This window comes from Heloderma suspectum, chromosome 1 (assembly GCF_057233095.1).
Source record: "Heloderma suspectum isolate Gila_16-S chromosome 1, 16-S_ref, whole genome shotgun sequence".
Classification (NCBI taxonomy): Eukaryota; Metazoa; Chordata; class Lepidosauria; order Squamata; family Helodermatidae; genus Heloderma; species Heloderma suspectum.
The window spans coordinates 115,279,443-115,292,011 of record NC_139458.1 but is presented as its reverse complement, the minus strand read 5'-3'; the positions used below and the strand labels follow the sequence as shown (position 1 = coordinate 115,292,011).

General features: G+C 42.8%; 1 protein-coding gene across 2 annotated transcripts in view; it reads right to left on the bottom strand.

The window, feature by feature from the left end:
• The window catches only part of SCUBE2 (signal peptide, CUB domain and EGF like domain containing 2), an 81,043-nt gene extending 75,181 nt beyond the window's left edge, over positions 1–5,862 (bottom strand). Inside the window, exons 1-2 of one of the 2 annotated variants that reach the window (XM_084828342.1) lie at positions 5,688–5,862; positions 143–265 (exon numbers count right to left, since the gene is read on the bottom strand). In XM_084828342.1, coding sequence (XP_084684468.1) covers positions 143–265; positions 5,688–5,799 — 235 coding nt within the window. In that variant the 5' untranslated portion in view covers positions 5,800–5,862. Of the gene's footprint in view, positions 1–142; positions 266–5,351; positions 5,509–5,687 lie in introns of those variants that run through there. The other variant, XM_084828351.1, reaches the window with a different exon arrangement.
• Between the last annotated feature and the right edge of the window lie 6,707 nt (positions 5,863–12,569).

Genomic DNA, 12,569 nt, shown 5'->3' with positions numbered 1-12,569 from the left:
GGTCTGTGCTAAAAGAACTGTACTTTGCAACGTCATAAATAATGCAAATGTGCATATATTTACTTCTCTGGCATTGTTTATTCAGTTTCAGCAAAAATGGGAAAAAGCATGCCCAGTGTATGTAAAGCTACAGTACACATACCTTCACACGTCTTTCCTTCTCCACTGTAACCTGGCTTACACATGCACTTGTACAACTTTGGAGTATTTTGACACATTGCATCTGGGTGGCAGTCATCAGTCCCTTGAGCACACTCATCCACGTCTGCAAAAAGACAAAGAAGATGCAAAACAGTGCAAGCATATACAGTAACATGTACCAACAGTGATCTATTCAGAAATTCACAAATACAGCACTTGAGCATATTACTATAGGATGGCTTACTTAGATATAATTCCAGCAGGGTACTATTCTCAAATACAACTAACCGATAAAAACTTATTCTGTCCGTTACAAGGGCTAGTATATTATACATCTCAAGCAGAGGTCACCTGAAACAATCTTTTATCACATTGAGACAGCTTGAAACTATTTCTGCATGATGCCGCAATCAGCACCAACTAGAGACAGGAACACGTGGCGCCAGTGTAAAGATATCTTGGTGATGAAGAAGGACCACTCTACTTATTCAGGCAGCAGTAAGCATAAGTCACTGTGCAGAAGCTGTTTCAGACAAACTGTAGGCTCTCTCCCATATAGGTAACACATAACCATGGCTAGGTATTATCTAGCAAGCAGTTGTCTACAATAAGCACATGTAGTCTAATTGAAATTAGAGTTGGAAAAGACCAGACAGATGGTTGTCTAAACATTTCATGCTGGTGCCTAAAGATATTCTTTTCAAGCATGTACTTCAGTGCACTAAAATTCAAGGCTGGCACTCAGGAATAGTATATAGTAATGTCCCACAACTCTGTGGATCTGTCTGTCCATCTTCTTTTTCCCTGCAATGTACATAATATTGAATGGGCAATTAGGAACCATTAGCTTCACAAACAACCACCCCACGAAAACTGCTAGAACTGGTTTGCTGATATGTGTCAACACCAAGGCCTGAGTTTTTGGACTACACTCGGTGGCGTGGCTATGGGGATTGTCATGATGAGTACCTGCACTTCAAAATTTGCTACTGGCTAGGACTGAGAGCCACCTGAAGTCTCTGAATTGCCAGTTCCCCACATATTCAAAGTTATGAAAATGGATAAGGAGAGATTTCTCTCCATCTCTCATAATACTAGAACCTGAGGTCATTCCATGAAGCTGATTGGTGGGAGATTCAGGACAGATAAAAGGAAGTATTTCTTCACACAGCGCATAGTCAAACTAAGGAATTCACTACCACAAGTCATAGTGATGGCTACCAGTTTGGATGGCTTTAAAAGGGGATTGGACAAATTCCTGGAGCAAAAGGCCATCAATAGCTGCTAGTCCTGATGGCTATATGGTACCTCCAGTATCAGAGGCAGTATCCCTATGTACACCAGTAGCTGGGGAACATGGGTGGGAGGGTGCTGTTGCACTCATGTCCTGCCTATGGGTTTCCCACGGGCAGCTGGTTGGCCACTGTGTCAAAAGAATGCTGGACTTGATGGACTCTTGGTCTGATCCAGCATGGCTCTTCTCATGTTCTTATGTGCATTTACTTACAGACATGCATTGGATTAAGCTATCTATGGACCACAACCAACATTTTAAAAATCTCTTTGCAATTGCACAAAAAAAGTTTTGTTCCACACATCTGGAAGCAGGTGTATGTAACTAGCTGGCTATTCAGGGATTCAATACATGCAGGATTTTCAAACTAGCCACCCTATACTCAGTGGCTATGTCAACTGGCATGTAGTTCCATACAGACAGGAGTGTAGATTCCCCTATTCAGAAAAATCTGAATTAAGGGGAAATTCAGTTTAAGTTACACTTCTGAAGAAATAAAACATTACGACCATGACATCACTGCCATGAAATGTGACTGTTTTAAAGAAAATGAAATGCTAACAAAAAGGGTTGTTTTTTTTTACAGAAATGAGCACTTAGGGAGGTCAAGAATGTCAAAGTCACAACCACAGGCGCATTAAAACTTTCATTAAACAGATAGTTATTCAATGGTGTCTGCGTGTTTTTAAAACAGTTCCAAAATTAGTTTCTTACACTGCAAAGTAAATGTCATTATCTGGTATGAAGCATCACTGCAGCACATAGCCAGCAGTCACGTTTCCCCCACAAAATCAATAACATACAAAGCATATCCACAGCAAAAAGATCCAGTAGAAATTTCAGAGCAGAACAGTTAGGGAAGTTACAGTGCAGGGAATGCACAAACCCTGGGAAAGAAAAGTGTGTAAACAGCATTGGAGGGATGGGAAACCTCCAGCCTGCAGACCAGATATGGAGGAAAATTCCCCTCTGACCCCTGCCCTTAATTCTGATCAGAGATAAAAGATTTTCTTTCCTTGCTTCCTCCCTCCTTTAAAAAAACAAACTCCATCGGTGACAAAGGAGGGTTTTAAAAGCCTAATTACAGCATAGGGGGGGGGGCAGTGTCACTGCTGAGGAGGGAATGGCTAATGCTCTCCAATCCTGAGCCCCCCCCATCACCCCTCCCCTACTGCACTTAGGCTTTCTCAAAGCCTCCACTGGTGCCAATGATGTCTTTTGAAAAGTTGCATTGTAGTGCGGGGGGGGGGGTATTTTTAGGAGGTGAGTCACTGCTGGGAGGGAAGGGCTAACCCTTCCCAATGTTGCACCACTCCCCAAAAAACCACCCCTCCTCTGCTGCCACCAATGGAGGCTTTTTAAAAGCTGATTTTAGTGGGAGAGAGGCAGGGATGTGCAACGCTGGGAATGCCATTTCTTTTAAACCTGACAGGATTCCACAGTGTTTCCATTCCAGTAAGTCGTGGTGGACTGTAGTGCATTTTTTTTCTGATTCTGGAAACGGTTTGTGCATATTTTTTCAGGTTCTGCCATTTGTGCAAATTATAATCTGTGCAAATTTTGAGTGGGATCTTGAAATTTGTGCAAACGATGTCATAATTTTTAAAAAAATATTGCTTTATTGGCAATCTCATGCAAGTGCTCACGGTCGCAAGTCCACCTGTCTTCTATGTAGCCCCACAGAATCATATTCCCCCTTGTAAATATCCTTGTCAGTTCCAACCTCTCCACATCCTACTGCCTTTAGCCCAGAAGAGCCACATGCCATATTTGCCAAAGAACTTACCAATTTCACACACTGTCTTCACTCCGGAAGCGCTAAAGCGGAGAACAAAATTGACAAGTTCTCATACATCCCTAGAGAGAGGTGATGTGTGAGTGACTGTGTAGGTATATACGAGTGGGTGTATGAGTAAATCGGATCTGGGCAATCATGCTGGAGCCACATGCCAGCAGTAGGGGTGGCCATGCCCACTTTGGCATGCAGCCCCCAACATGCTTGCCCAGAACCGTTCAGCCCTTGAGCTGAGAATAGTTCCCCACCCCTGTAATACAGGCTGTAGAAAATGACTGGGATGTATGCAGTTGCTGCAGAAAAAAATGACGTATGGGAATGAAATAACATATGGTAACTAGTGTTGTGCAAAATACCTCTTCTAATGTGTTTTTACAAGCATCCAGCACTCTTTTGAAGCATCAGTTGTCATGCCAAAACCAAGAGAGGCTATCAGAGAGAGCACTGGCATCCCAAATAAGGAATGCTCTCCCCAGAGACGTCTATTTCACTGTCTTTTCAGCAATAGGCAAAGAACCTTTCCCACTAGGCCTTTTGGACTTAATTTTAGCCCAGCTTTTATCTGGCTCATTAGTTTTTGTGTTTATTTGTTTTACCTGTACTTAGTTGCTTTTTAAATTTTCTTTTATGTAAACCACCTTAGCAATTTCTATTGGAGGGTGGTATAGAAATTTCTATAACAAATAAAGTCATTTGCTCTTGTTTGGATGGTTGGGTCTCTCTCTCATAGCACAAGTTCCAGAGTATTTTAGTTTTTTCATTAGCATTGCAGCAACTCACGTTCTTGCAAGCATGCTCTCTGAGAATGCACTATACTTCAAGGTTTGTATAGGTACATTTATTCCCCTTTACATACCATTAAGTGAGTGTGCTGTAAATTTGTATGATTATGGAATTATAATCTAATGACACACACATCAGTTTCAAATTAACACAGAAAAATATGCCAAAAGGGATTGCACAAAAAGCGGGGAAAAAACATGAAAATTGATTAGTAGTTTTGGCTCAGTTCAAATGCAATGATAATCTGACATCACACACACCAAAGAAAAAGCCCAATTCAGTGGACTGCTGAAGAACATAGAACCAGGGGGTGTAGAAGTTAGTCACTACTGTAAAAAAAAGAACTCCGAGAAGGAAAAAACACAAAAAGGTAACAACATTATCAAAAAGGGACAATCATCTTGTATACAGCTGGAAAATTCCAAGCTCTTAGTCACTCGAACTGCCTAAAAAATTATTGCCGATACCCAGGAATGTACACTGAGCTGCAAGCTGAATGTTCATGGAGTCACATTCACAAAATGCTGAACTCAACTCAAACTACATTTACAATATGCCAATTTGGTCAGAAGGATTTGCCCTAGAACTGTCACTAATGGAAGAGTCTTGAGGTCTTTGCAGTAACAGGAAAAATTTGAGCTGTATAAAAGGGACGGTAAAGGAGGAGACAAGAAAGACTAGCAGGAGACAACATGGTTTGCATATATATCGTATATACAATCCTCAATACATTCACTTTTTAAGTAATCAAGATGTACTTGGAAGTATTTTTCCTTTCAGTCCGTAAGACCTGCTTCCAAGTGATGGTGTTTAGGATCAGAATATCATTCTGCTTTTAACATACAAAAATAATTTGCACCAATATCCCTAATATAAGATGGGCACAATGATCTGATTTAATTTCAACTTTCCTTCTAGAGAAGGATGAATCCTTCTCTAGAAGCTAAAAATAACAGGTCACAAATGTAAGCACTTAAAAGAGTTCTTATACCCACATCTAAGGAAAAAGGCAATATGCTACGGCACCTGGCTGGGAGCCTAACTGGATTGTTAGGTAGTATACAGCCCATTCGATCAGATCCACGAACCTCTCGCCTACAAAAGCTAAGAGCACTACAGTGTCAGACGCACGTGCCACAGCATTTTTGGCTGCCATAAACTGACAGATCTCCTCTTCTGAAATTTACCGCGAAGTGAAATGCACTGAAATCAATGGAACTAGCCTCCAAATGTCAGCAGTGCCTAGATAAAATGCTCTCACTACTGCAGCCAACGGATCTACTCGCGTTGTTTGGTGGACCGCGGCCAAGGAGAATGGCCATCCTCTGCAAAACTGACCCGGCTACATTTCCCAGTCGTCCCGCGCCGCAACCGCGGTCTGCTGGTGGTCGCAAAAGCGAGCCGAATTCTAACTCACGGGGGGCAGGGAAGATGCCCCGCGCCCGCGCCTTACGCAAGGCACGGCTTCCCGCCGTCAGCTCTATCCGGAGTCGTCGCCCCAAGAGCTCCTTTCAACCCGAAGCGTGGAAGCGAGCGAGCGCCGAGAACGGAGCTGCCGTCACGCACACGGCGCGCCGCTCAGCTCTGTGAGGGAGACCCCCGCGAAAGAGCGTCCGGCTCCTCCGCCGGAGAATGCGGCGCGGCGCAAGCAGCACGCGCCTGTTGGGCACTAACCCGGGAAGAGGAGCCCGGCTGCGCGGAGCTGTCCCTGGGAAGGCGCGGCGAGCAGCAGGAATGACAGCAGCAGCGGCGCCTCCGCCGCACAGCACCAGTGTCTGGACTCCATCGATCAGGGGGCGCTGGCTTCGGCGCCCGCCGCCGCCGCCGCCGCCGCCGTTGCTAGTGCGGAGGCGGCGGCCCTGCGCGCGTCCACAGGGGGAGGCGTCTGCAGGCGGCTGACCCGCCCCGAGCCTCGGCCGCCCCTCACGTGCGAGCGCCGGCTGGCCGGCGAGATGGGCGAAGAGCGCGCCGGGGGCGGGGGCCGCCTCTTTCCCGCGCTTATTTCGGATGTCTTCGAGCCAAGTTTTCCTTCGTGGGGGAAAAAAAGGGCGAAGGAAAGCTAGTGCTCCCCCGCCCCACCTCCTTGCATACTAAATAACCAAGTATACCTGGTTCACATACAGAGCACACTTTTAATATGGTGGCATACTTGTTCCCCGCATTCCCAGGGCCAGCCCTACCATGAGGCAGAGGCGGCGCCTAAGACAGCAGTTGCTGTGGGACCACGAGTGGCGGTGAGGTGTTGGAGGACAGAGCTGTATGTGCTACCCAGCCTGGCCTGCATCCCCTGCTCCATCACCAGTGTTGAACTATGACTCAGCTGCCAGGTTGGCTTCTGTATGTAGAGCAGGAGGCGCAATGGTTCCTTTGCCTCAGGCAGCAAAATGTCTGGGGCCAGCCCTTCTCATTCAAAGCCCAGATCTCCAACTGCCTCTCCAGTCTCTCTGTTTGGAAATTTCTTTGTCATCTCAGTCTCAGTATATTCAAGACCAAAGTTAATCTTTCTTCCCAAGTCATCATGGTACACTTTTCTTATCTATTGACAATGTTACCATCCATCCTCCCTGTTTAACATATTCAGTGTAGCTGCATTCTGTTGCTTCTCTCTTTATAACATTTTTTAAATGCAGCTGTTCCTCTGCTGCCTTACCAAAAATTCCTGCCATCTGGACATCCCTTGCCTAGACTACTGCAATCTTCTCTCTGCTCTTGTGTTGTCTCACCTTGGTCCATACACCTCTCTCCAACACTCTGCTGCCAAAATCACTCACTGCTCTGATCTTGTGACACCCTGTCCTTAAATCTCTATACTGGTTTCTTATCCACTCCCAGATCCAGCACAAGTCCTTGCCGTCAAAGCCCTTCATGGCTTTGCCTTTCTGCACTTAGCTCTCTTAGCTTTCAATACACCCCCCATCCTCTGACTTTCATTATTCTAGCTCCACTACCTTCAGCCATCCAAAGGTCCTCTATTCAAATGTCTGTGCTTTTTCTCCTTGGAACTCCTTGGCCTCCCAGAACACCTTCTTTTCTCCAAATACCTCCTTAAAACCCAATTTTCCCATGAAGTCCTTGGTGCAACCCCCTAGTTTCCATTTTATTTAATTCATTCATGTAGAGACTTTTAGCCTGCCTTTCAGGGCACAATCCTCCCTTTTGTAATTAAGCCCAAGCATGTTCAAATAAAACAACTGCATATTTTTTCCCCTGCTTACACTTCCTTCACCTCCCTCCCACTTTCTCAGTTGTTTTCCCTGTGTTGAACTTTAGATTGTAAGCCCCTCAGGGCAGGGACTTGTCCTTTTATACTCTGTAAAACACATGCACAATTATGGTGTTATATTAACAACTGCAATGCACATTTTCTCAAATTTGAAACCACCAGAACTCAACTCACTTCCATGTATTTTCAATTTTTTATATATTTTTGCACATAAAAATACTTTAAGGCTGCAATCTTATATCTACTTACCTGGGAATGAGCTCCACTGAAATCAGTTGGAGTTTCTTTTGAGTAGACATCTATAGAGTTGCATTCTAAGCCAATTTCTAGTCCCTTTTCTTGCAGGTATCTCTGAATTTGTAACATCTCAAGGCCTAAGAAGCTGCAAATTCCTGATTGGCTGCTTCTTTCCAGCTCAACATTTGTATTAAATGCTCTAATATAACTGGATTTCACAGATGCCTTAGCAGCTTGATCCTATCCAGAGTTAGGTATCCCTAAACCTGTTGAAATTGGAGAGTTCAGGCACTGCTTCTAATTGCATATGGTCAAGCTGTCAGCAGCAGAATTATGTTACTTTCTTTTCTTTTCTTCCCCTGTGACCTTTCCATCTCCACTGAAGGAAGGCAACTCTCTCACCTTCCCTTCTCTTTTGTTTTGCTCTGGGAGAAATACCAGCCAATTTCTAGAGATTCAGACACATTTTGCCAAGTGAACTGGTAAAAACTTTCCTCAGTTTTTTGTCTACTTCCCTAATGGTAGCCATAAATTACATATACTTCTTTCTCACTGGTCTATCAGGCTTCATTGCTTTTGAAACAATCCAGGTTATTTTCTTTTAAAAACAAATTAGAAACCATCCTATTGTATGTGATGAACCTTTTAAAACCACAGTCAAAGTCCTCTACAATGCAACAAGATGCCAATTACTTACTTCAGCAATTCTCCCAGCTCTTCTTTCCAAGTTGAAAGCGGAGAGAAATAAAATTAAAGTTGATCTGTAATTGTTCTGTGGACACTTGGACTAGAGGGAAATTTGTTGTTAAACTTACACTTCTTATAGTATATTTTCAGTGCAGACCTACCAAATAGTTTACAATCACAGATATATTAAACAAAACTATATAGGAACAATGTCTTCTTTTGGTATATTAGACATTAACTGAAAAGCAATATTGCTTTCTAATTTTGTGGCACTTGGCTTCAAAGCTTCTCACTCGGTGTTTTCAAAGCCCTTTAGGTTTCATATTAGTCTTACGAAGAATGCATTATACTATTGCCTGTTTCATAGGTAAGGATTTGACACACTGAATAACCTCAATAATCCCACTGTTTTCTGAAATAGATTTAAGACTACAATCCTATACATGTCTACTCAGAAGAAAGTCCTAAACAGTTCAGTGGGGCTTACTCCCAAGTAAGTGTGTATAGGATTTGCTCTTAAGTTTTTTGTTCTTCAAAGGCTTTTCAGTGTACAATATTTAGCATCTTCCCATTACCCCTTACAGGTTCCTAATCCTAAAATGCCATCTCAGATGGCTTGTGCCATTAAAAGGGCACCCAATGTTAATAAAATACAGTATGGCAAAGCAAGATAGTTCTGTTTTACTTGCTACTAATATTTTCATCCAGCATCTCCCCAAGGCCATAAATTATCAGTATAATACCTATTGTCAACATTATCCCTTGGATACCACAGCATGAAGAAACTACAGAAAATTCACAGCAGTGAGCTGTGCATCAATATGACCTGATTAGATGTCCCCTCAACATAGCAACTTGCTGTCTATGATCTGACAGGACACTTGCGTGAACTCAGTGTAGGACTGACCCCTTTATACATCTATGTTCCATAGATTATATCTTCTATTGTGTTGCCCCTAGCTGTTAAAATCTGCTGCAACTCTTAAGAGATTTTTAATCAAACGTTTTCTCTCTTCAACAGCAGTTCTAAAAATATTTCAAGCGTCAATTAGAAAAAGATTTTAAATTACTCAGGACTTGTTTACTTAATCCAGGGGTTCCAAGGTTGTTGGTATGAGCTTGTTATCTAGAATCAATGTTACCTCTGATTTGTTTGCATGTGTAGTATGTCACTGACATGGTGCTTGCAGAACACTGCTTGCATTCAGATCTCCTCTCCTACAACACAGGTCATATTGCCATTGACAAGAACAGTAGTGCCATTCATACACTGGGGAAGGATGGAGAACAATATTGAAAGAAGTGAGCAACAGGCAGAGGATCCTAGTGGCAGGGGTAAAAGACAGATGGATCTCAGTGACTCTAGGAGCAAGAGGGGGTGGACAGTAGTAGCCTGGCAAAAAACAGGACAGTAGGTACTCAAGACCATAGCAGAGAGCATCTGATGTAGTTCCAGTTATGTCAAGGGCAAATGAGACATATTTCCTTCATTTGGACAAGTCACATGGCAAAGCAGGATCTGTGTGAACCAGGTTTATAACTCAAGAAACCAAAGAGGGGGGACTAAAATTTGGTCCAAAGTGCGACAATGGCAAAGCAAGCAATGTAATATTGGTGTTATTAAAATAATTAGCAGTGTAAAGTCCTGAAATATAAGTACATAAAAAATAAGTACAGTTCCTGTACTTTAAATCTCCATAATCTGAACAAGCTTCTGTTCAGCACCATCCAGACACAACATTTCCCTAGTTAAATACAACCATTCTGTAAATGTGTTGGATACCCTATATTTATATATGCTGTTTAGTATATGTAAGAGAAGCTTAATTTTTTAGCCCAGTGGAATGAGCTGCCTTGAGGACCTTGTGGTAAAAACACTGCCTAGTTTTTCTCTGCCACTCACTGGTAAAAGGGGCCTGTGTGCTTCTCCCAGGATGGAAACATGGCTGAGTAACAGTGGGATTGTATATTTCCAAAATGGGGGAATTCTTCCCTTTCTTATTCCCAGAAACTCTAGGGGCAGCTCCAAATTAACCTTGTAACCATTGCATGACATGCTGAGCCTAATTTGAATGTCTGCAGACCCCTCCTCCACCACATCATCTCAGGACTCTGAACATGCAGACACTGATTTCATCAAGTCAATATTTTTACTCTAATACGGATTTTTTCTTATGGTTAACACAGCTATCTGTGACATCCCCTGGTTCTGAAGCTCTGACTACCCTGAGAAAGACTCAGATTCAGATGGGTCACAGATAACCACACTTTAGAGGGAGCCCTCAGCACCCCCTTCTATACCTGCCCAGCCAGAGGCTATCACTGTCCCATCATCTGAGTCCAAGGATGACTCCCCTGCACCTTCCCCTGGTGTATGAGACTGCAAAAACTGACACCAGTCCTTTCAGAACTGCAGTCCGTATCCAGCAGGGGTGGAGCCACTTAAAGACCAGGCTCTGCTGCCCTTCGGTTAATTGCAGTCCTTTGCTGGAACAACAGCTATGGGAGAACTCTCCAGTCAACATTTCACATATTGCACTCTCTGCCATGGATCCTGCTTTGGTTAGCATGACCCAGAACAAGCAGTTAACACTACAGTGCAGAGTGCTTCCCCTGGGCCTCATGCCTACCCAGGACAATAACTGTTTTGTTTGTGTGTGGAGGATATTTTAAATAAAAATATTTTAAATATGTAAAATATTTTTGAAGCATACACACAGCTTGTTTTCCCTAGGATAATATACAAGGAAAAGTGCATTGGCTTTCAATAATAAAATTCAATATATAATACACAAATTCTGTTCTGCTCTGCACAATTAGTACATGCTGGGTGTGTATATGTGCATGTGTGCGTGTATGTGTGTATGCGTGTGTGTGTATATATATATATAGTTATTGTAACACAGGTCGCTAACCTATCAAGTGCACTTTCCCCTCTGCCAATATAAACATAGCCCCCCCCCTTCTCCACATGTGAGTGTACCCCACTATAAACACGTCAAGCTCAGTCCTGAGGCAAACTATGGGACAATTCCATTCAGCAAAATCAGAAAGCAGGCAAGGATCAGAAGTACAATATTATCGGCCAAGAAGAAGGGCAGAGGTGGAGCCGAAGGCAAGCTTTCCAAATAATGCACAATCCAAAGAACAGGGTATCAGGAGTCCAACACAAGATCAGTCCGGGTCAGGAAAGCTAGGCTACAAAGTATTGGGAGCTGAAATAAAGGTAGCCTGCTAGGAGCCCTCCCTGCTTAGGACTGAGGCTTATAAACTGGAGCTTCCACAGCCCTACCCAGGAACTCACCTGCAGCACATTAGAGGCTTCTGGAAGAAGTCCTTTTCATGAGGAGGGCCTTACTCACAAGAATTACTTTACTCAAAAGGAGCCTTCCTTTGCAAACAGGCACTTTTCCTCCCAGGTGTTCTGGCCAACCTCTTGAGACATCACTGCTCTCGGGAACTTGGAGAAGAATTGCTCTTCTCTTTCCGGGGTGGACCCGTGGCCATCTGCCTGAGAATGCAGGTTCCTCTTAGTCTTTTACCATGGGCTGCTCTTGATGCTCTTTTCCTCTGGGAGCTCTAGCTCCTCCTCTGAAAAGGATTCTTCCAGTGGGGTATGACAGTGTGTGTGTACACACATACATATACATACACACAGAAACATTTGCATGATGAATTTGAATCTGCTTCTTATGGAGCCCTATCAAACAGAAAAAGCAATTCTGGGAAGGGTGGCTCAGGTAGTTCTTCAGATGTCAGTTTAAGTTAACAATGTATTAAAATGTAAGTTTTCATATACTGAAGTGTACATTAATGGCCTTTGAAAAACACTTTCCACCAGTACTAATGGCATGTAAATTGTGTATTACACAAGGTATGACACTGAAATATTTGAAGAGAAGTCTGATTAAAATAAGCAACCGCCAGAGATGGCACATTAAATTTATCCTGTTGGTGATAATAGAAGGCTTTATTGCAGTTCAGTAAAGTAAGCTGCATCTGTACAATGTTTAAAATTACAAGAGGAAATTATAAAATACAGTACCTGCAATTTCTGTTCTGGTGCTGTAAACTTCAATGACTGACCTCAAAACATCCCAGGACTTCTTCCCATTAAAATTATTAAAATTTATGTTGTATCTTGAGTGAAGTAAACAACCAACCTCTAGTTATAAAAGGAACTGCAAAGATTAAAAGTAAATATGCAACTTATAAAAAAAAAAATCAAGTCTCCAGACACCTTGAATTATGGCAAGAGAAATTGTGCCAAATATGCCCAAGAAGAATTCATTCTTGCTGAAAACTTCATTGTAAAAGCAGTATTTGTCTATATTCTCATACTCACTGCACACAGAGATAAAGAGCTCTGGAATACTATTCTATAGCTTAAAATATTCTTGACAATGGAA